Here is a 21,404-nt window from a genome sequence, read left to right as displayed (position 1 = left end):
ACAATGAGATATCACCTCACATAGTCAGAATGGCTATCATCAACAAGACAGATAGTAACAAGTGTTGGAGAGGCTGTGGAGAAAAAGGAACCCTCATATACTGTTGGTTGGAATGCAGACTGGTGCATCCGTTATGGAAGGCAGTGTGGAGTTTCCTCAAAAAATAACAAACATAATTACCGTATGACCCAGCAATCCCTCTCCTGGGTATCTACCCAAAAAATCTGAAAACATTTATAGATAAAGACACGTATGCTCCAATGTTCATTGCAGCTTTGTTTATGGTGGCCAAGACATGGAAACAACCAAAATGTCCTTCGATAGATGAATGGATAAAGAAGTTATGGTATATATACACAATGGAATACTATTCGGCGGTAAGAAAAGATGATATAGGAACATTTGTGACAACATGGATGGATCTCAAGAGAGTAATGATGAGCGAAATAGGTCAGACAGAAAAAGCAGAGAAGCATGTGATTTCACTGATATGTGGTATATAAACCAAAAACAACAAAAGAACAAGACAAATGAGAAACAGAAACTCATAGACACAGACTATAGTTTAGTGGTTACCAGAGTGTAAGGGGGGTAGGGGGTGGGAGATGAGGGTAAGGGGGATCAAATATATGGTGATGGAAGGAGAACTGACTCTGGGTGGTGAACACACAATGGGATTTATAGATGATGTAATACAGAATTGTACACCTGAAATCTATGTAATTTTACTAACAATTGTCGCCCCAATAAATTAAAAAAAAAAAAAAGAAAAAGAAAACAGAATGGAGGTTCCTCAAAAAATTAAAAATAGAGCTGCCATTATGATTCAGCATTCAACTTAGGGTATTTATCTGAAGAAAACAAAAACAGTAATTTGAAAACAAAAACAGTAATTTGAAAAGATAACCCCTATGTTAACTGCAGCATTACTAGTAATAGCCATGATATGGAAGCAACCTAGATGTCCATCAATAGGTGAATGGATAAAGATGTGGTGTATATATATACCACATTTATTTAGCAATAAAAATGAATGAAATCTTGTCACTTGTGACAGATGGAGGACCTAGAAGGTCTTATACTAAGTGAAATAAGTCAGAGAAAGAGAAATACCATATTATTTCACTTATATGTGAAATCTAATAAAAGCAAAATGAATGAATAAACAAAACCAAAACAGACCCATAGATATAGAGAACAAGCTAATAGTTGCCAAAGGGGAGATGGGAATTTAAAAAAAGAAAAAAAAGTAGTATTGATATATTTTATGTTAGGGGCTCTCAACCTGCACCAAAGAGTGCCATTAGTTTGTAGCGGGTAGAATAATACCATCATGTGACCTTGATCTCTCTCTCTTGAATTTGGAAACTTCAAAACTGAAAGAGCAGCATAATACCCAAGTCTCCTATCACAGCTATGTGGACTCCTTCTCTGTTGGGTTCTACATCATATGAAAGGGTGTGGGCAAGATAAGAAATGTGACTACACCCTCCTTTGGTATCCAAGAGAAAAGTGGTGACATCTTGATTTCTTTCTGGTGAAGAGTCCCAAATTTGAAGTCTCACTGTATGGAAGTGCCAAGAAGACATACAAACACAGACACAAAACAAATACTGCGATAAATTGGGGCAGAAACTAGCCTATGGTACTAAGGCAGGAAGGGAAAAAAAGCATCAGGAAAGTACAGCTTGCTACATGAAAAAAAATGAAATTCAAAAGAATGGGAAGAGAGACCTGAGAAATTTAACTTTCTGCCTTGGACCAAAAGTCTATTTTGTAGCTTAGAAACTCCTTTTCTTTGGACTTCAAAAACTGGACTGCTGACAACTAAGGACATGTAGAAGAAGCCACCTTGAGACTGGTAGGAGGGGCAGAGACACAGAACAGGCTGGTCCCATACCTGCATGTGACCATTAAAAATCAGGAGGGATATCTCGGCTATGGAGGTACCCCCCCAAGGAGTGAGAGGTCCCAGTCCCACCCCAGCCCAGGGTTCCAGTGCTGGGGAGAGAAGTCCCCATAATTGCTGGTTGTGAAAAGCAGCAGAGATTGTGACTGAGTGAGGAGGGTGGCTGTACTCCCAGGCACTCCTCTTAAAGGGCCCACACATGGACTTACTCACTGACTGAATCACTGGCTCTGAGGTCCAGCACTGGGGCAGCAACTGGAAAGGCAGTAGGGACATTATAGTGGGGAACAGAGTTGTCTGGCTTGGGACGGGGGCTAGAGGGGCAGCTTTCTCCTGGATGGAGGAGCTGACAGAGACCATGGTTTCTTTGTTGAGCCCTCCCCTTCTCAGATACGGCATCTGAGTCTCCATCAAGCTGGCTAAGGCTGTTCATTCACCACGCCCTGGTGATTCCAGACCCACCCCGCCTAACTTTCAGGCGGGGTGGGTCCAAGCTGCTTCCAGTAGCTTTTTTGTACAAACCAACTGCCTTAGCTCATGCTGCAGACTTTCCTAGGGTCTCTCAAAGGTTTGCAGTACCCAGACAAGCAGCATCTGGCTTGAGCATTCCTGTACCTCTGGCTGAGCAGCCCTAAGCCCAGCACTAGCCACAGCTGGCCTTGGCCTCTCAACGCACTTCCAAGCATGACACAGCCGGCAGCAATCTGCAGATTTCTTTGTGGCTCTGCCAGATGGATCTGGGTAGGGCACAGGGTGCAGCTGAACTTGACCTGCAACAGATCCCCTCCAAGGTGGTCCTGAGGCTGGCACCCCCAGTGGCCAGCTTAGAAAATAGCTGGAGCATCACCCAGCCACCTCCAAGAATGACACACCCAAGGGGCAGATTGAGCAGGCAACAGAGTCCTGCTGAGACAGATCCTGCTTTGTAGGGTAAGCCCGTGCACAACAACTCTTCCACTGTAGTCAAGGCCACTCCTCACAACTAGTGAGACCGAGGGTCAGTCCCTCACATTGATGTGCAGTTATTAACCAAGGCTCAAGTGCAAGAGCAGGGTACACACAACCCACACAAGGGAAACACCTGGAATGTATGGCTCAGGTGACCAGAAAGTGTGCCACTGAACCCCACAGCACACCTACTACAGAAGGCCACTCTACTAAGACCAGAAGACATAGCAGCCCTATCTAATACATAGAAACAAACACAGGGAGGCAGCCAAAATGGGGAGACAAAGAAACATGTCCCAAAGAAAAGAACAGAACAAAGCTCCAGAAAAAGAACTAAACAAAATGGAGACAAGCAATCTACCATATGCAGAGTTCCAAATACTGGTTATAAGAATGCTCAATGACCTCAAGGAGAACTTCAACAAAGAGATGGGAAACATAAAAATGGAGATAGAAAACATGAAAAAGAATCAGTCAGAAATAAAGAATACAATAATGGAAATGAAGAATACATTACAGGGAATCAACAGTAGATTAGATGAAGCAGAGGATTGAACCAGAGATGTAGATAAGGCAACAAAAAACACGCAAACAGAACAGAAAAAAAAAAAAAAAAAATCCAAAAACTGAGGGGAGTTTAAGGGGCCTCTGGGACTACCTCAAGTGTACCAACATTTGCATTATAGGGGTACCAGAAGGAGAAGAGAGAGAGCAAGGAATTGAAAACCTATTTGAAGAAACAATGACAGAAAACTTCCCTAATCTGGTGAGGGAAATAGATATACAACCCCAGGAAGTGCAGAGTCCCAAAGAGGCCCACACCAAGACACACCATAATTAAAAGGCCAAAGGTTAAAGACAAAGAGAGAATCTTAAAAGCAGCAAGAGAAAAGCAGTAAGTTACCTATAAGGGAGGCCCCCGCTTTAAGACTGCCAGCTGATTTCTCAACAGAAACTTTGCCGACCAGAAGGATTGGTAGGAAATATTCACAGTGATGAAAAGCAAGGACCTACAACCAAGAAACCCAAAACATTACTTCAAGGGGATATGTGCGTCCACATGTTCATTGCAGCACTGTTTACAATGGCCAAGATGTGGAGGCAGCCTGGGTCTCCATCACTGGATGAACAGATGAAAAAGAGGTGGCACATATATACAATGGAATATTACTCAGCCATAAAAAAAGAAGGAAATCTTTCCACCTACGATAACATGGATGGACTTGGAGGGTACTGTGGTGAGTGTAATAAGTCAGACAGTGAAAGACAAATATCATATGATTTCATTTATAAGTAGAATCTAAAAAACAAACAAAAAAACAGAAATAAACTCATAGATACAGAGAACATTTTGATGGTTTTCAGATTGGGGGGGGATTGGAGGTGGGTGAAAAGGGGAAGGGATTAAGAAGTACAAATTAGTTGTTACACAGTATCATGGGGATGTAGGGCATAGCATAAGAAATATAATAAAAAATATTGTAATAACTGTGTATGGTGCCAGGTGTGTACTAGATCTATCTGGGTGATAGATGGGAGAGGGGTGGGGGAAGGGTGAAAAGGGTGAAGGGATTCAGAAATACAAATGGCAGTTACAAAATAGTCATGTGGATGTAAAGTATAGGGAATATAATCAATAATATAATAACTATGTATAGGGCCAGGTGAGTACTAGTCAGCGGCATCACTTCCTAAATTATATAGATGTCTAACCACTATGCTACACACTTGAAACTAATAGAAATAATATTGAATGTCAATTCTAACTGAAAAATTTAAAAAAGGGGGGAAAAATCCAATAATATTGTGACAGCGTAATATAATGTCAGATGGTTGCTGGACTTATGGTGATCACTTCTTTAACATAAGGAACATAATCAATAATGTGGTGATAACTCTCTGTATAGTGCTAGGTGGGTACTGTTGAATAACTATGATGTATACCTGTAACTAATATAAAATTGTATGTTAGCTGTATTTTAATAAAAATCTTAAAAATTAAAAAAATAAATAAACTGGACTGGAAATGGGAATGATGAAGGCAAAAATATCAAACAGCCTAAGATACTTGGTTGTAAACATTAGCAGCAACACATGACAGAACTCATCAACTCCCTCATAGAGGAAAACCACAGGCCAAACCTAGTAAAAGCTGTTACATTCAACTCACAAGCATACTGTACTTACTAGTGGTTTTTGTCTCCAAGGCTCAGAAGTAATATAAATTGGAATTATTTGTGTTGTAGAAGGAGGAAACAAAACACATTAAAAAAGTAGAGAAATACCAAAAATATAGAACAAAATATAGAAATATAGGCAAGAATGAAAAAGTTTTTTCAAGAAAGCATTAACCACAAGAAAGCTGGTATACTTACATCAAACAAATGTCATAAAAAATAGATTTTAGAGTATTTCATATTGACAAAAAGGTCAATTCTCCAAGAACATACAACAAATCTACATTTGCACATTACATATTCATAATGTATAAAGTAAAAATTGAGAGAATGAAAAGGATACATAGAGAAATCTTAACAATCACAGTGATACATATTTACATACCACTTTCAATAACTCAGAAATCAAACCATTAAGAATAAGGATGATTTCAACAACCTGATTGACAAACATAACCATATTGATATACTTAGAACACTATACCCAACAATAATAGAATACACACTGTACATAAGTGCATATAGAATATTTATCAAAACTGACCATATGCTGGGCCGTGAGGCAGAATGAACACATTTCACAGGACTGCGAACACTCAAAGTATGTTCTCTGAACTCAGTGGAATTAAGCCAGAAATGAATACCAAAATACCAGAGAGACAGTTTAAAAACCCACAGATATTTCTAAATTAAGCAATACATTTCTAAATAACTGATAGATCAAAGAAGAAAACAGAACAAAAATTAGAAAATATTTTAAATTAAATAATAAAAACATAAAATGGAACTTATAGGATACAGCTACATCCATGTTTAGAAGGAAATGTACATCTATCTATCTGTCTATTATCAATCTCAAAAAAGTAGAAAAATAACAAACCCAAAGGAGAAATATTAAAGATAACAGAAATTAATAACTTAATAAAAAAAATGATAGACCTCTAGCAAGCCTAATCAAGAAAAGAGGACAGGCACATATTACCAATTCTAAGAATGGTAAAGTGACATCAGGACAGGTATCACAGACATTTGTAATATAATAGCATAATGAGAAAACTTTGTGCCAATAAATTTGATGCTTTAGACAAAAGACTCAAATTCTTAGAAAGGTACAATGTACTAAATCAGACACAAGAAGAAACAGAAAATCTAAATGGTTCTATATCTAATAAATAGTTTGAATCTTCAATTTAAAATCTTTTCACAAAGAAATTTCCAGGCAGTGATGGCTTCACTAATGAATTCTTCTGAACATTTAAGGAAGAAATAACATAACATCAATCTTACATAGGAACTTCTAGAGAATTGAAAAGAAGGAACATTTCTAACTAGTTTTATGAAGTTAGCACAACCTACTACCAAAATCTGGTGAAGACAATAAAATATATAAAATCGCAGACCATTCTCTTTCATGAACACAGATGCAAAGTTCCTAAAAAACAAACAAACAAAAAAATAGTAAAAGAAATACAGTGACATAAAAAAGGATAATATATCACAAATAAGCTGAAATTCCAAGGTTGTTTTCACATTTCAATCACTCAATGTTATTCACCACAGTAACAAAAATAAAGGAGAAAAACCACATCATTATTTCAATAGATGCTGAAAAATCAATGGACCCAATTCAACATCCAGTCATGATAAAAACTTAGCATAGTAGTAGAAACAAACTTCCTTAATCTGATCAACAGTGTCTACAAAAAAATCTACACCAAACATCACAGTTAATTGTAAAATATTCCCTGAGACTGGGATGAAATAAGCATGACTGCTATCACTATTTCTATTTAATAGTGTACTAGAAGTCTTAATACAAAGTAAAAAAAAAAAAAGAAAGAAAAAGAAAAAGAAAAGGTTGGAAAGAAAAAAACTTAAAATGTCATTATTCTCAGATAATATTATGTTCATAGAAAAACACAAAATACTCTGGACAATCTATTAAAATTAATAAAGTTGCTGGATATAAGATCTATATATAAAAACTAACAGTATATCTACATACCAGCAACAAATAATTGGAAAATTAAACTTTCAAAAGATATTTATAATTGCTTTGAAAACAAAACAAAAAATACTTAGAAATAAATATAACAGAAGATGTGTAATAACTGTACATATAAAACTACAAAAATTCAGGGAAGTTAAAGAAAACCTAAGTAAATTAGGGATCTACCATGTTCACAGAACGGAATACTTCTCATTCTCCCCACTTAACCTACAGATTAAGTCCAATTCTTACAAAAATTCCATCAGAAATTTTGTGGAAATTGAATACCCAACCCTAAAACTCTAAAAAAAAAAAGAAAAGAAAAGAACAAAGCTGGAGGACTTATATCATTAATTTTAAGACTCATTATAACATTAGGGTAAAACAATATTGTATTGGCACAAGATTAGACAAAAAGAATGAAACAAAATAGAGTTCAGAAACAGACTTGCACACAAACAGACCAACAGGACAGATTATAGAACCCAGAATCAGACCCACACACATGCAGTCACCATATGTCTGACAAAGGTGACACTGTAGTACAATGTGAAAATGACAGTCTTTTTAATAAATGATCCTGGGTCAACTGGATACCCATATGGAAAACAATGAATAATGAGTCTTCCATGTGGATTTGACAGTGTTTACTAAAGCTCACATACTCATGAACATAGTAATCCTAACTATACAGTCAAGAGAAATGTATACATAAGAGGTCGGACAATTAAGGTCGTGAACTCATCCTAGAAAATAATGCTACGTACCTCATTGCTGAATATCACTATGGTCACCTTCGAAGTACTCCCCTTGAGAAGCTATGCATCGATGCCAGTGCCTAGTCTACCCTTCAAAGCAATTTTGGAACTCTTTCTGGAATGGCCATCAGAGCTATTATCGTATTACCCTTGATGTCCTGAATGTCATCAAAATGTCTTCCTTTCAATATTTCCTTTATCTTTCGGTAAAGAAAGAAGTCATTGGGGGTCAGATCAGGTGAGTAGGGAGGGTGTTCCAATACAGTTATTTGTTTCTTAGCTAAAAACTCCCTCACAGACAATGCTGTGTGAGCTGGTGCTTTGACCTGATGCAAGAGCCATGAATCAATGGCGAAAAGTTCAGGTTATCTAACTTTTTCACACAGCCTTTTCTGCACTTCCAAATAGTAAACTTGGTTAACTGTTTGTCCAGTTGGTACAAATTCATAATGAATAATCCCTCTGATATCAAAAAAGGTTTAGCAACATCATTGCAATAAGTTCATGAACTTAATTGTCATATATTCTCTAAAAGATGTACAAGAATGTTCATAGCAGTACTATTCATAATAGCTCCAAGCTAGAAATAATCCAAATGTCTAGCAAAAGTAGAATGTACAAATAGTGGTAGGTTTACACAGTGAAATGCTATGCATCAATGAGAATGAACCAACTATTGCTACACATGACAACATGGATGCATTTCAAACACATTCTTGAAGGAAAGCAGCCAGACAGAAAAGTACATGCTGTATGATTCCAGTTATATAAAGTTTTAAAGGGAAACAAAAGTAAAAATAAATGTAGGGGACTACATCAAACTAAAAAGCTTCTGCACAGCAAAAGAAACCATCAACAAAACAAAAAGGCAACCAACCAAATGGGAGAAGATATTTGCGAATGATACATCTGATAAGGGGTTAATACCCAAAATATATAACGAGCTCACACAACTCAACGACAAAAAACAAACAATCTGATTAAAAAATGGGCAGAGGACATGAATAGACATTTTTCCAAAAGAGACATACACATGGCCAATAGACATGTGAAAAGATGCTCAACACCAGTAATCATCATGGAAGTGCAAATCAAAACCACAATGAGATAACGCCTCACACCCATTAAAATGGCTATTATCAAAAAGACAAGAAATAACAAGTGTTGGAGAGGACGTGGAGAAAAGGGAACCCCCATACACTGTTGGTGGGAATGTAAACTAGATCAGCCACTATGGACAACAGTACAGAGGTTCCTTAAAATATTAAGAACAGAACTATCATATGATCCAGCAATCCCTTTTCTGGGTATCTACACCAAAAATATGAAAACGCTTATTTGTAAAGATACATGCACCCCTAAGGTCATTATGGCATTATTTACAATAGCAAAGACATGAATATAAACTAAGTGTTCACAACCTAAGTGAGTGATGAATGGATAAACAGAAGTGGTTCATATACACAATGGACTACTGCTTAAGCACAAAAATGATGAAATATTTCCATTGTGACAACATAGATGAATCTTGAGAGTATTATGCTAAATGAAATAAATAAATAAGTAAATAAATAAAAAAATCAGATATAAAGGACAAAAACCATATGATCTTACTCACATGTGGAATATAAAACAAAAAGTAACAAATGAACAAACGAAACAAAAACAAACTCATAGATACAGACAATAGAATGGTGGTTTGTACAGGGTAAAAGGGGAGGGAGAAGTGGGTAAAGGGAATCAAACCAAAGGTGACCGAAGGAAACTAGGCTTCGGGTGGGGAGCACAGTATAGACTACAGAGATGTTGAATTATAATCTTTATACCTGAAAATTATGTAATGTTGTTAATAAATATTACTCTAGTAATTTAGTTAAAAGAAGTTTTAAAATAGGCAAAACTACAGCTATGGTCAGGGTCGTAGTTTTCTTTAGGACAAAAGGAACAGAAGGCATGGGAGGGTTCTGGTGCGCTAGTAAGATTTGACTTTTTTTTTTTTTTTTTTTTTAAGATTTGATTTCTTGATATAGGTACTGGTTATACAGATGTATTTATACTGTAAAAATCTGTTGAGTTGTACACTTATGATTTGTGTACTCTTCTGTGTTAGTATTACTTCAGAAAAAGTTTTAAAAATCTGGGAGATAAATTTCAAAAATAATTTGGGTCAACAAAACTACCCAACTGTTAGCTTTCTTTTCTAGCAGCTACTGGATAGCTATGTCTATGAAAGCCGTTTCTTGATTGTGATAATAAAAACACATCATTTGTATATAAAAGAATATTTGTCTTTTCAATGTTTTAGGTAAAGAATAACACTCAGTTAATTGTTAATGAAACGGGCAGAGAAACACAGCCTGGCTTTACTGCACTGAAGATTAGCTGGGGTGAGGAGGAAGGCCACTTCGCTCAGAGTCAGCTCTCACTGGGGCGCAGGCCATTTCAGTGTGGGCTGAATTAAGGGGCTACAGCCGCAGTTGTACTGGCCCACATCAAAAAAACACACACACACAAAAAACAGTATGGTTTTAAACTACGTAACTCTAGGGTTTCAAGCAAGGCATGTGAGTAGTATGACCCAAGCCCCTATACAATATAGTCGAGACCACTCCCAGAGAAGAGACCAGAAACTAACCCAATTTACTTTCAAATTATCAAAAGCTTCAAGCATTGGCACCATCACGTACATCCAGAAGTGGGGAGTGGGGGTGGATAAAAGAAGGTTTAAGATCAGTTTATAAAGCCTTTAGGCCCCCAGACTCCTTCTCCAACTCAGAGGAGGAGGGACATCCTCACATACTCCCAGCTCCGCAAAAGATCAGAGACATTTTCTCTCAGAGAAAGTAAACACCCCGGGATGGGAACACCCCGGCAGCTGACTGCAGGATGGTTCGCTGAAGACTGGAGCCCCACCTACTCCCCAGCAGAGCTTCCTGAGGACTCCAGTCTTCTGCTGTTTAACTGGGCAGACAATCAGGGATTACTGGACACTGAGGAAAGAGATACCAAAATAAAGAGAAAATTCAAGAACACAGAGCCTAGCAGGGGAGAGACAATCTTTTTAAAAACTAATTCTTTAGAAGTAATATATTTAACTGTAAAACATGAATAACAGCTTACAAATAAAGCAATATTCAGAGAAACAAGAGTTCTTGGAAATTAAAAATGATGGCAGGATTTGAAAAGTCAATAGAGAATTCCCATATTAAACAGTTAGAAAACAAGAAAATGAAACAACTGTTTTTAGGCAATGGACAAATAACAGGGGAAGATGGTGATGCCTGGGAGAAGGGAAACAGACAAGGGAAAACCTAGGGATGCCCCAGCTTGGCTCCTGGAGGCGGTTTCTATGTCATTGCATGGGACCAAAACAGCCAGGAGTCTCAGTGAATTGAAGTGACAGATATCAGGGTTTGGGGAGGCCCAAGCTAAAATCTGTGGCCTATTAAAGAGCAGAAAGCTGAGGAAACTGAATTTGCAGTTTAAACCCATCCCACGAGAAAAGGAAGAAAGGAAGAAAGAAAGAGAAGAAAGAGAAGAAAGAGAAGAAAGAAAGAAAGAAAGAAAGAAAGAAAGAAAGAAAGAAAGAAAGAAAGAAAGAAAGAGAGAGAGCAAGCCAGCCAGCCCAGAAGACTTTGCTGGTTCTACCAAACATTTAATGAAGAAATGATACCAATTCTACACACATTTCCCCAGAAAACAGAAGAGAAGAAGAAACTTCCAAATTCATTTTATAAGGCTAATGTTACTCTCTGATACCAAAGGAAAGAAAATTACAAACTAATATTCCTCATGAATACCAATGCAACAGTTCTTAATAAAATGTTAAATTAAATCTAGCAATATTTAAAAAGGGTAGTAAATCAAGACAAAATAGGTTTTTTCCAGGAATGCAAATTTGAGTTGAGATTTTAAAACCAATCAGTATAATTCACTATATCAACCATAGTATCATCTTAAGGATTCAGAAAAGCATTTGACAAAAATTCTACATCTGTTTATGATAAAACTCTCATCAAACCAGGAATAGGTGTAAACTTCCTCAACCTGATAAAAGAGCATTTACAAAACAATTCTCCCTCTAACATTATACGCTATGGTGCAACACTGAATGCTTTCCCCCTAAGGCAGTTGACAAGGAGGATGGCCTGTCACAGCCACTCAGCACTGCAGGAGCCGTCACCACTGCAGGGAGAAACACCGGAGCCTTGCATACATTGCTGTGGGAATGCAAAATGCAAACAGTTCCACAATTTATTATAAAGTTAAATACACATTTAGTATACAACCCAGCAACCCTACCGCTAGGCATTTACCTCTGTGAAAACATATGTCTGGAAAAAGCATATGAACTAAAAATATGTCCACACAAAACCTTGTACCAGAATGTTCACGGTAGTTTTATTTTCACGAAGACTGAAAATAACCCAAGTGTTCATCAGTGATGAATGGATGAACAAATAGTGGTCCAGCCACACAACAGGATGCTATTCAGCAAAGCAAGGAACTACGGCATGCAAAACATCCAAGATGAGTGTCAAAGATATTGTGCTAAGTGAAAGAAGTCAGATGCCAAAGAGCACATGCAACATAATTCCATTCATAGGAGATCCTGGAAACTTAAACTCACGACAAAAGCACATCAGTGGTAGCCAGGGGCTGGGGCTGGGGCTGGAGCAGGGGATTCACTGCAAAGAAGTAAAAGGGAACATTTAGGGGTGACCAAAATGTTATTTTTCTTGATTTGGTGATGGTTACGCAACTGTATAAATTTGTATAAAATATTACACTTTAAAACTGGTTAATTTTACTGCACATAAATTATACTTTAATGAAGCTGATTAAAAATATTTTAAAATCCCCAAGAGAAAAATTGGAGGATAAAATTGAAAAATTTGTCAAAAAGTAGAAAAAAACAAAGATGGAAGTTTTCATAAAAAGAAAATTAGAAGACTAGTACTGGTGGTATCAAGCATTCCATGAAGAGAAAATAAGAGAAAACTGAAGGTGGGAATTACACAATAATAGAAGAAAATGTCTTCCACTATAAGAGAAGATCCAAAGGGCAAAAATTTCAGATGGAAATGCTCACCAAACAGAACCACACCAGGGTAGATCACTCAGAGACGTCAGAGCATGGGAGTATAGGAGGAGCCCCCACAAGCTTTCGGAGAGGGAAACAGGTCATAACTGATGAAGAATCAGAATGACTTTGTATTTCTCAAGAGCTGACTGAATTACAGTGCTGAATTTGATCTAGTGAAACTACCCAGAAAGTGTCAGGGCAGAAAAAAGACATTTACAGACATGCTAGGCTACAAAAAAATGACTCCCGGCATCCTTTCTTAGGAAGTTACTGGATGATGTATGCCACCAAAAGAAGAGAGTAAACCAAGCAAGAATATGACAGGGGATATGCAGACAGGAAAGAGGGGCTTCACAGGAGGATGACAACTGGTGCCAGGCTCTAGAATGGAGTAGGTCAGAGGCTCCAGAAGAGGCTTTTCCAGGAAAACGAAACTATCACAGTGCCTGATGAATATGTAAGTCTTGAGAGCAGATGCAGACAACTGGAGAAGGGCTGAGATTAAAATAAATTAAACTAAGCAAAGAACAAATGAATGCCGGGAACAGATTGCTTAGGAAAGCCAAAGTTGTCATAATTAACTATGTGGATACGCTGTGAACAGTGACTAAGGGTGCAAAGACTGCTCTGAGCACAATGACCCTACAACTCTTCGGGGGAAGACAGGGAGTGGAAGAGGCAGTAAGATGACTGGTTGGGGCGGTGAGTTTAATCCTCACTTTTTATGGAAGGAATTCAGATAAATAATGTCTAAAACTAAAAAATCCCGAGGTAACAATACAAACACGTTACTTGGAGACATGGAAGCAAACAGACCAAATAATCAGCTAAAAGAAGAGAAAGTGCTTATTTCTAAAGAGGGGAGAATGGGGAAGAGGAGAGACAAGAGGCCACTGTTTTTCATAATAAACACTGTGGTTTCCTTAAACTAAATGCATGTATTACTTTGATAAAATTTAATTCTAAAAACAGAAAAAGAACAGAATAAGCTCCAAAAATCTCAAAGGGAATAATGAAGAGCAAAAACTAATAAAATAGATCAAGATAAAACAGAAAGGATCAGCTAAATCAAACATTTGTTAACTATGTCTATTTAAAAAGAAAACCTCTGATAAGACTTACACAGAAAGAAAGACAAAAGTTAATATCAGAAATTCATGTTTTCATTCAATGACTACATACTAGGACCTGGTGTGCTGGGGACACAGGCAAATGAGACCAAGTCATTCCCCTGTGGCTCTGAGGGTAGAGACGCTTATTTAAACAGGACACAGAAAGCACTAAGATAAAGATCATAAAGATAAAGACTGATCTATTTTAGCTCATTAATTAGGAATTTCTCTTAGTAAAGAAAAGGATAAGCTATAGACCGAAATACGTATTACTTGATAAAGTATTAGATTCCCAGATATGTATAGAATGCCTAGAAATGAATAAGAAAAAGATAACTATAATAGAAAAATGGGCAAAGAATATGAATATGTAAGTTACAGGACACAAATAATCAACACTTAAAAAAAAGATGTTCAATTTCACCAGTAAACAAGGAAACACAAATTAAAACCACAATGAGATACCATATTTCAGGAATGGGACAAAGGAGAAGTTTTAAAAGTCTTAAAGTTCCAAATTTTGGCAAGAAGGTAATAGGAGCTTACATCAACTATTAGTGTCGTTTGAAACTAATTTAACCAGCAACCTGGAAAAATGTAGTAGAGCTGAAGAAGCATGTACCCTTACACCCAGGATTTCTGCATCTATGAACACACTAAAGAACGTCCCAAACAAGGCCCATGTGTATAAAAGGAAGTACGTACAAGGATATTCAGGTCAGCATTATTGAACACAGCAAAAAGTCTGGAAACAGGTCTATCAGCTCGAAAAAGGGTAAATTAAGGGACAGTCATTGAAGGAATCTCAAAGTGCAGTTTAAAAAGACCTAGAGCTACACATCTCAACAAGGATTTAAAAGCAGAAGGTGTGGAAACGTATCTACAGTACAAGACATATATATCAAGCTTTATAGCACCAAAATTGCTAAGAGCTCTTCATACATGCGGTCAGAGCAGAAGAGCAGCACTGAACTGCGCAGAATCACGCTGACGGCTCTCCGGTAGGTAAGGACAGGGGTGACACGGGACTTCCTGTGCCGCTACATCCTGTTTCTTAAGACAGACAGTGGAGTCTGGGTGTTGTTTCTTTAGTTTAAGGTAAAAAAAAAAGGAAATGGTAATGCCAGGTATAGAAATAAAATTCCACGTCAGACAAATAAATAAGAGCTGGTTCTCTAAAAAAAATTCCCAACAAATTTAAGAGAAAAAAACATGCAGGTAAAATTGGAAATAATCTACAAATGTTAAAACTATAGGTGCGCACCATGCACAATTATAAATGAATACATTTTATAGCTCAAAATAGACTAATTTAAAGCTAAAGGGTAAAATGTTCAATTGACACAACAAAGAGAAACCTAAACAGATTAATAAATAAGAAATGTAAAAAGTTACAGCTTAAAGCAAGGGATCAAACAGTTTTCTTTAGGTTTACTGACTAAATAATTTTTTGTGTAATTAGCTATTTTGGAGGAGGAAAAATGACACGGTTTGAGGATCAGATGGGTTTCATGCTGGCTTCACCCTAATCCTGACTTGCCACGTTTCAGCAACATTAAATCATCCAAATTAATCAACTACTCTGAGGCTTGATTTTCTGTAAAGCGGGGTTAATCATACTTGCCTCGGGTTGTAATTATTAGATGGGGCAGTTAACATAAATCCCCAGAAATCACCTAGCACAGGGCCCAGCCACAGGCGCTCAACTGACTTTCTTCTCCCTCTACTAGCTCATGGCCCAGAGAGAAAAATTAAGAAGGAAAGCTATCTATCAGAAGGACTCTTTCTTATTCTGTTTAAAAATAAGTGTCTATTCTACACCAAGAGTAATTGGTGCAACAATGGGCAAGGTTTAGATCCAGTCCCTTAAAAATCAGGTATAAAACCTATAACCATTGTTCTATATGGTTTCTCAAGTCCTAGCCAGTCATTAAGAAATGAAACAGAAATAAGACAAAACAAAAACTAAAAATGAATCCAATGAATATTTTAATGAGACAAGAGGGCGATAATTATTTGGAAATGACTACCATTTCTTTGTAGTAGCATTTTCCAGTTAACAAACGAAAGATGAGATGCTACTGTTCAACAATAAAAACCACCTTCTCGGGAAAGGAGGGAACAACTATAAATCTTTATTGGGAGATAGAAAATGAGACTTCTTTCCACCTCTGCCTGGCTAACCACTATCATCCTTCATGAGTCGGTCAACGTTTGGGGTGTCTAGGCAATACAGAAAATAGGAGGTGCTGGAACTGAGGGTTGTGAAGGGCCCCTGGGAAGGACTGACCCAGGACCACCTGGTTTTCCAGGTCATTACCCATGGTGACTATAAAGTCCCTTACAGGCATCAAAGTCCTTCTTCATCTTCATCTCCCCCGACACGTGCAATAAAGAACTAGTGTTAATGACAAATAAATGGAAGCATGAAGGAGGTTATGATGCCAGAGTGGCAAGGACAGAAGATGAATTTCTTTTAACTCCCCCATTTTTGTTATGCACTGCTTGTATAATACAGAATGAAATATTAAAATGCCTTAGTTTGGTTATAATAGAACATACAAATTCAGAATGCTATTGGGGTAAGTTACAAGATTTTTGTTTGATAACCGTGTGTTGGAGTTAAGACATTTAAATTCCATAACAGATTGGGTCCTAGACATTCCAGATATATAGTTATTTACTATAGGATATGAATTCCTGCCTACTTCCCTGGGCAAAGTCAGTAACAAAAGCTTTTTAAAAAATATTTAACTGCTTTGTAGCCTGCAAATGTAGTGAAAGTGAACTGTTGTAATCTCTTGGATAAGGCAATACGCTCCCTAGAACCTGCTCTTAAGCTACCAGGTACAATGGGCTCCTCAAGACAAGTAACAGCCACTAAACTGTCATGTGCTCTGTATTCCCAAGCAGCCAGTCTATGCCCCTCAGCAGCTGCCGAGCACTGTGCCAGGTGTGGTGGCACAGTAGCATATGTCATAGGCCTGGCCACGCTGTCCTGGTGCACACAGCTCAGTGTGGTGCCGCAGACACTGGAGAATAATTATGTGCTGGCTGAAGGTATGCACACGTGTATGAACCAACAGGAAGTGGGTGAAGAAATGTGCAGTATTCAGGTAGAAGACTGGCCTCAGTAGACATATGGTAACTGGCTGTAGGATAAGAAGCCACTCTGCTGTGTGTGACCCAGTGTGCAACTCCTCACTGGAGAAGTGCGAGCAGGACAATGGGACATGCAAGCATGGTGGCAGAGCTGCCCAGATTATATATGAGGTCGTTTCCAAACCGGAGACTACTAATCCATGCCAAATTGGGAGAGAAGAAAATCATGGAGGGTCCAGGCAGGCACAAATCGCCACAAGAAAGGAGTGCCACATGCATGTGGGGACAAATGTGGCAACAAGGTATTAAGGTGGACAAAAGGGAAAAGATGCTCATTTCTCAGTCCACAGGCCTGATGCATCTGCTGTTTCTCCCGACGCCTCGCACTGCAGAATTCTTACCAAGACAGAAGCATCCAGAAGCGTCCTGCGGCATCCACTCTTCCTTTCTTCCCAAGTGGGCGACCATATCTGGTTTGGGTCCTAAGAGTCCTGTTTGTGAGGGGAAAAAAATGGACCACAGCTGTTCATACTAGCAATAAAATCATGCAAGGATGCGATCTGATCCTTGGAACTTCCTGGAAAAGGTGACTTGATAGGAAGGCCCAGGGCAGAGACGAGTTCCCAGAGGACAAAAAGATGGCTCGGGCCTGACAGACAACCTGTTTCCATGTCCTTCTCCCTGGTGAAGGGAAGGAGGATTTGACCCTTACTCACCTTAGGCCCCCAAAGAGTCCTGTGCCCAGGACACCAAGGACAGGCATGTCGGAGCCTTGAAAATAACACCCTCAGTCAGCATGCCCAGCCCAATCTTCTCTGTGCAACCAGTTTCAGGGTCCCAGGGAGGTGTCCCAACGTGAAGCTAAGACTTCGGAGGCTGGCCACTTACCCAGAGAGACCAGGTTGCTGTAGTTCTCCAGCATCACCTCCCTGTACAGAGCCCTCTGTGCAGGGCTCAGCTGTGCCCACTCATCCGGGGTGAAGAGCACGGCCACATCCTTGAAGGTCACTGACTCCTGTAACAGCAAGCCCATCCCTGTTGACTGGTGGCTACCCTTTCACATGGCACATTTTACATGCCTAATATCGGCCATACGTGGCAACCAAAGTAAGGCAACTTGTAAACACAAGATTAATGGTATGACACTGACAATGAATTTGAGGAAAAGGTCAGGGAAGAGAAATATCACAGTGGACTGGCACCATGGAGACCAGTTTCACAGAAAAAAATGGTGCCTGAGATGGGTCCTAAAGGGAAGTCAGAAAGCGGGAAAAGGAGAGTGAGTAGCTAGTGAGCTGTGTCTCGGTTCAACACAGCACCTTCAACCAGCTGCTCATCCCTTTCAATGTTTCTGCTACCGATTCCTGCCCTGGACTGGCTTAAGTGTAAAGTGAACAATTTTAGCAAATCATCAGAATTTATACACTCAAATAAATGCTGTCTTCTTCAAAGTGCAACCCATACACTTATTCTATAGAGGTTGGCACTGCTCAAACCTTTTTAGTAATTTATTGAAATTGAAAACGTATCTTTTCAAAAATTTTTTTAAATTTTTTAATTACAGTTGATATACAATAGTACGTTAGTTTCAGGTGTGCAGCAGTGGTCAGACATTTATATAACTTATGAAGTGATCCCCCTGACTAGTCTAGTACCCACCTGGCACCATACATAGTTTTCATAATATTATTGACTATATTCCCTGTGCTGTACTTTACATCCTGTGACTATTTTCTAACTACCAATTTGTACTTCTTAATCCCTTTCCCTTTTTCAACCAGTGCCAATTACCCTCCCATCTGGCAACCATCAGTTTGTTCTCTGTACTATGAGTCTGCTTCTGTTTTGTTTATTTATTTTGTGTGTTTTTTTTCCTAGATTCCACATACAAATGAAATCATATGGTGTTTGTCTTTGTCTGACTTATTTCACTTAGCATAATACCCTCTAGGTCCATCCATTTTATCATAAATGGTAAGATTTCATCTTTTTATGGCTGAGTAATATTCCATTGTATACATGTACCACATCTTTTGAATGATTCCATTGGTATGCAATAATCCTCTCAAGTAAAAAGCCAAATGTCATAATAAAAAAATAAAAAATAAATTTAAAAAAAGAGTCCAGTAAATCCCACCTCCCCAGGAAAATGCTCCAACCTCTTTTTTCATTTAGCTCCTGTCTCAGGAACTTCCTTTACCTCTTACACTATAATCTTAGTTGCTAGTGGGAAGATTGCAAGTTTCCATTTCCAACCAACCTGGGTTCCAGTTCCCATTGTCACTTAGGAGACCTTTAACAAGTTCCTTAGCTCTACACCCACTAGGATCAGCCCAGCATGGGGTGTGGGGAAAGAAAGTAGAGACTGGATCAGACCTCTGAGTGAGACTGGATTGGGAGAAAAGCTCCTGGTCAGGGAAAAGAAACATGCCCACACGCTCCAGACCTCTACATTCAAATCTTCTAAGGTAATTTAGTGTGTGGTGGGGAGAACCCCACAGCAAGTCCCCACTCACCTGGACCATGCTTGGCAGGTACCTGACAGCCATTCCTTCTTCTCTGATGAACACTTTTAGGAACAAGTCAGCTTGGACTTGGAGCAAGGACTCCTGAGGCTGGAAACTTCTACACACACTGGTTCAAAAGACACCACACAGCAGTCCAGAGTGAGGCTGTGAGCATTCACATCCTGGGAGTCCACCAATAATAACCCCAGCCCTGAATTCTTAATCTCTATTTGCTCCCAATTCTCCCTCCTCCTCCTGAGGGTGTTTCTGCTGGCCTCCACTGTAAAGGGAATCACTTACCAAGCTACCCTGTTTCCCCGAAAATAAGACCTACCCAGATCATCAGCGCTAAAGCATCTTTTGGAGCAAAAATTAACATAAGACCCAGTTTTATTTTACTGTAAGACCGGGTCTTATATTAATTTTTGCTCCAAAAGACGCATTAGAGCTGATGGTCCGGCTAGGTCTTATTTTCGGGGAAACACGGTACTGCCCCACCACACATCTTTCCCCTAGCATCGACTAGAATCCTCCACATTTTCCCTTTCATATCCCTTCCACTGACTTCTTGCAGAGAGCACCCCTCCAGCCCCGTTCTCACGCTTGGTACTCACACTCCAACTTTTGCCCTTAAGTCACACTGAGAGGTCTCTAGAGAAGTGTCCTCACAGGACAGCTGCCTAATTCTGGGAGGGAAGTGGAGGTGGGGAAGGTCACTTCTTTCTCCTCAGAAAGGAAGCTAAGAAGGTTAGATCTTCATGGTCGAAATCTCTCAAGACAAGCCCTTTCTCTGGCCTCAGGCCTCTCCTCTGGGGCCGTTTGGGTGACCTAGAGTCAAAGGTGGGCAGCAGTGTATTTAGGTGTGGGAGGAGGAGAGAGAGGGGATTTAAGAATCTTCTTGACACAACCCAGCCCACCCTCCAGCCCTCTGCTCTGCTAGGTCCACAGCGGAGATGCCGCGGGGGCTGCCCCGCGGTGCCCGCCTCGGAGGGTTCTGCGTACAGGGCTCTGAACACCACCGGGAGCATCTATCCCTGAGCGTAAACGGGGTTCCAGTGGTCGGCTCCAAGATGCGCGCCAGAAGACCTGACCGCATCATCCTTCACGGGCACTCGGAGATTCGGACCCTAAACCCAAGAGCGCACACCTGGTCGTCCTCTTTTTCTCTTAGGAAACAAACCTTAGCTACACATCCCGGGAAGTTTGAGGCATCAGATCAGCGTTCTCCAGAATGGAGCACGACCCGGACCTACTTGGCTTTCACCTCTGTCCTTCTTCCCGGGCGCGACCAGCCACGACCGCTCCCGCGCTCCCAATGAAGCTCTGGCCACCGTGCCTGGTCACCACTGAGTTGCCCTTTGAGGAGCCCCGGCCGGCGGCCAGAGACCGCAACCGCCACATCCCCCGCAGAACACAAAGAGCTGGAGTCCGCAGCCCGGGTCTGAACTGCGCTTGCGCGTTGCCCTGGGAACCGCTGAGCTGAATCCTCGCAAGTTCGAGGTGCGCAGCATCTCTACTTCCCAGATGGCAAATCGGTGGCGAGCACCTTTACTCGCGCGGGGCGGAGAAAGATGTTGCGCGCCCGCGCAGACAGCGCACAGCCCCTCAAACCCCGCTCCCTCGCCTCTCAAACCCCGCCCCTAGAGGTTTTCCGTACTGAAACTACATTTCCCAGGAGCCTCAGCGGGGTGTCGGCGTTCCATCACGCAGATAACTCCCCGTGCGCTAACCCGCAGGTGCGACTGTTGGTTCCGCTCGGGTCACTCTGGGATTCGGTCTCTGCCTTGGAAAAACGCTCAAGAAGCTAGACTAACG

General features: G+C 39.8%; 1 protein-coding gene across 8 annotated transcripts in view; it reads right to left on the bottom strand.

Moving 5' to 3' along the window:
* The window catches only part of ZNF454 (zinc finger protein 454), a 39,120-nt gene extending 17,774 nt beyond the window's left edge, over nt 1-21,346 (bottom strand). For 2 of the 8 annotated variants that reach the window (XM_074312160.1, XM_074312163.1), the window contains exons 1-4: nt 20,770-21,346; nt 19,599-19,716; nt 17,971-18,097; nt 17,484-17,573 (exon numbers count right to left, since the gene is read on the bottom strand). In XM_074312160.1, coding sequence (XP_074168261.1) covers nt 17,484-17,573; nt 17,971-18,097; nt 19,599-19,631 — 250 coding nt within the window. In that variant the 5' untranslated portion in view covers nt 19,632-19,716; nt 20,770-21,346. The other 6 variants (XM_074312161.1, XM_074312162.1, XM_074312166.1 and 3 more) reach the window with 6 other exon arrangements.
* Between the last annotated feature and the right edge of the window lie 58 nt (nt 21,347-21,404).

The sequence above is a fragment of the Rhinolophus sinicus genome, linkage group LG10 (genome assembly GCF_036562045.2).
Source record: "Rhinolophus sinicus isolate RSC01 linkage group LG10, ASM3656204v1, whole genome shotgun sequence".
Classification (NCBI taxonomy): domain Eukaryota; kingdom Metazoa; phylum Chordata; class Mammalia; order Chiroptera; family Rhinolophidae; genus Rhinolophus; species Rhinolophus sinicus.
The sequence above is the reverse complement of the archived record's forward strand: the minus strand, read 5'-3'. Positions and strand labels throughout refer to the sequence as shown.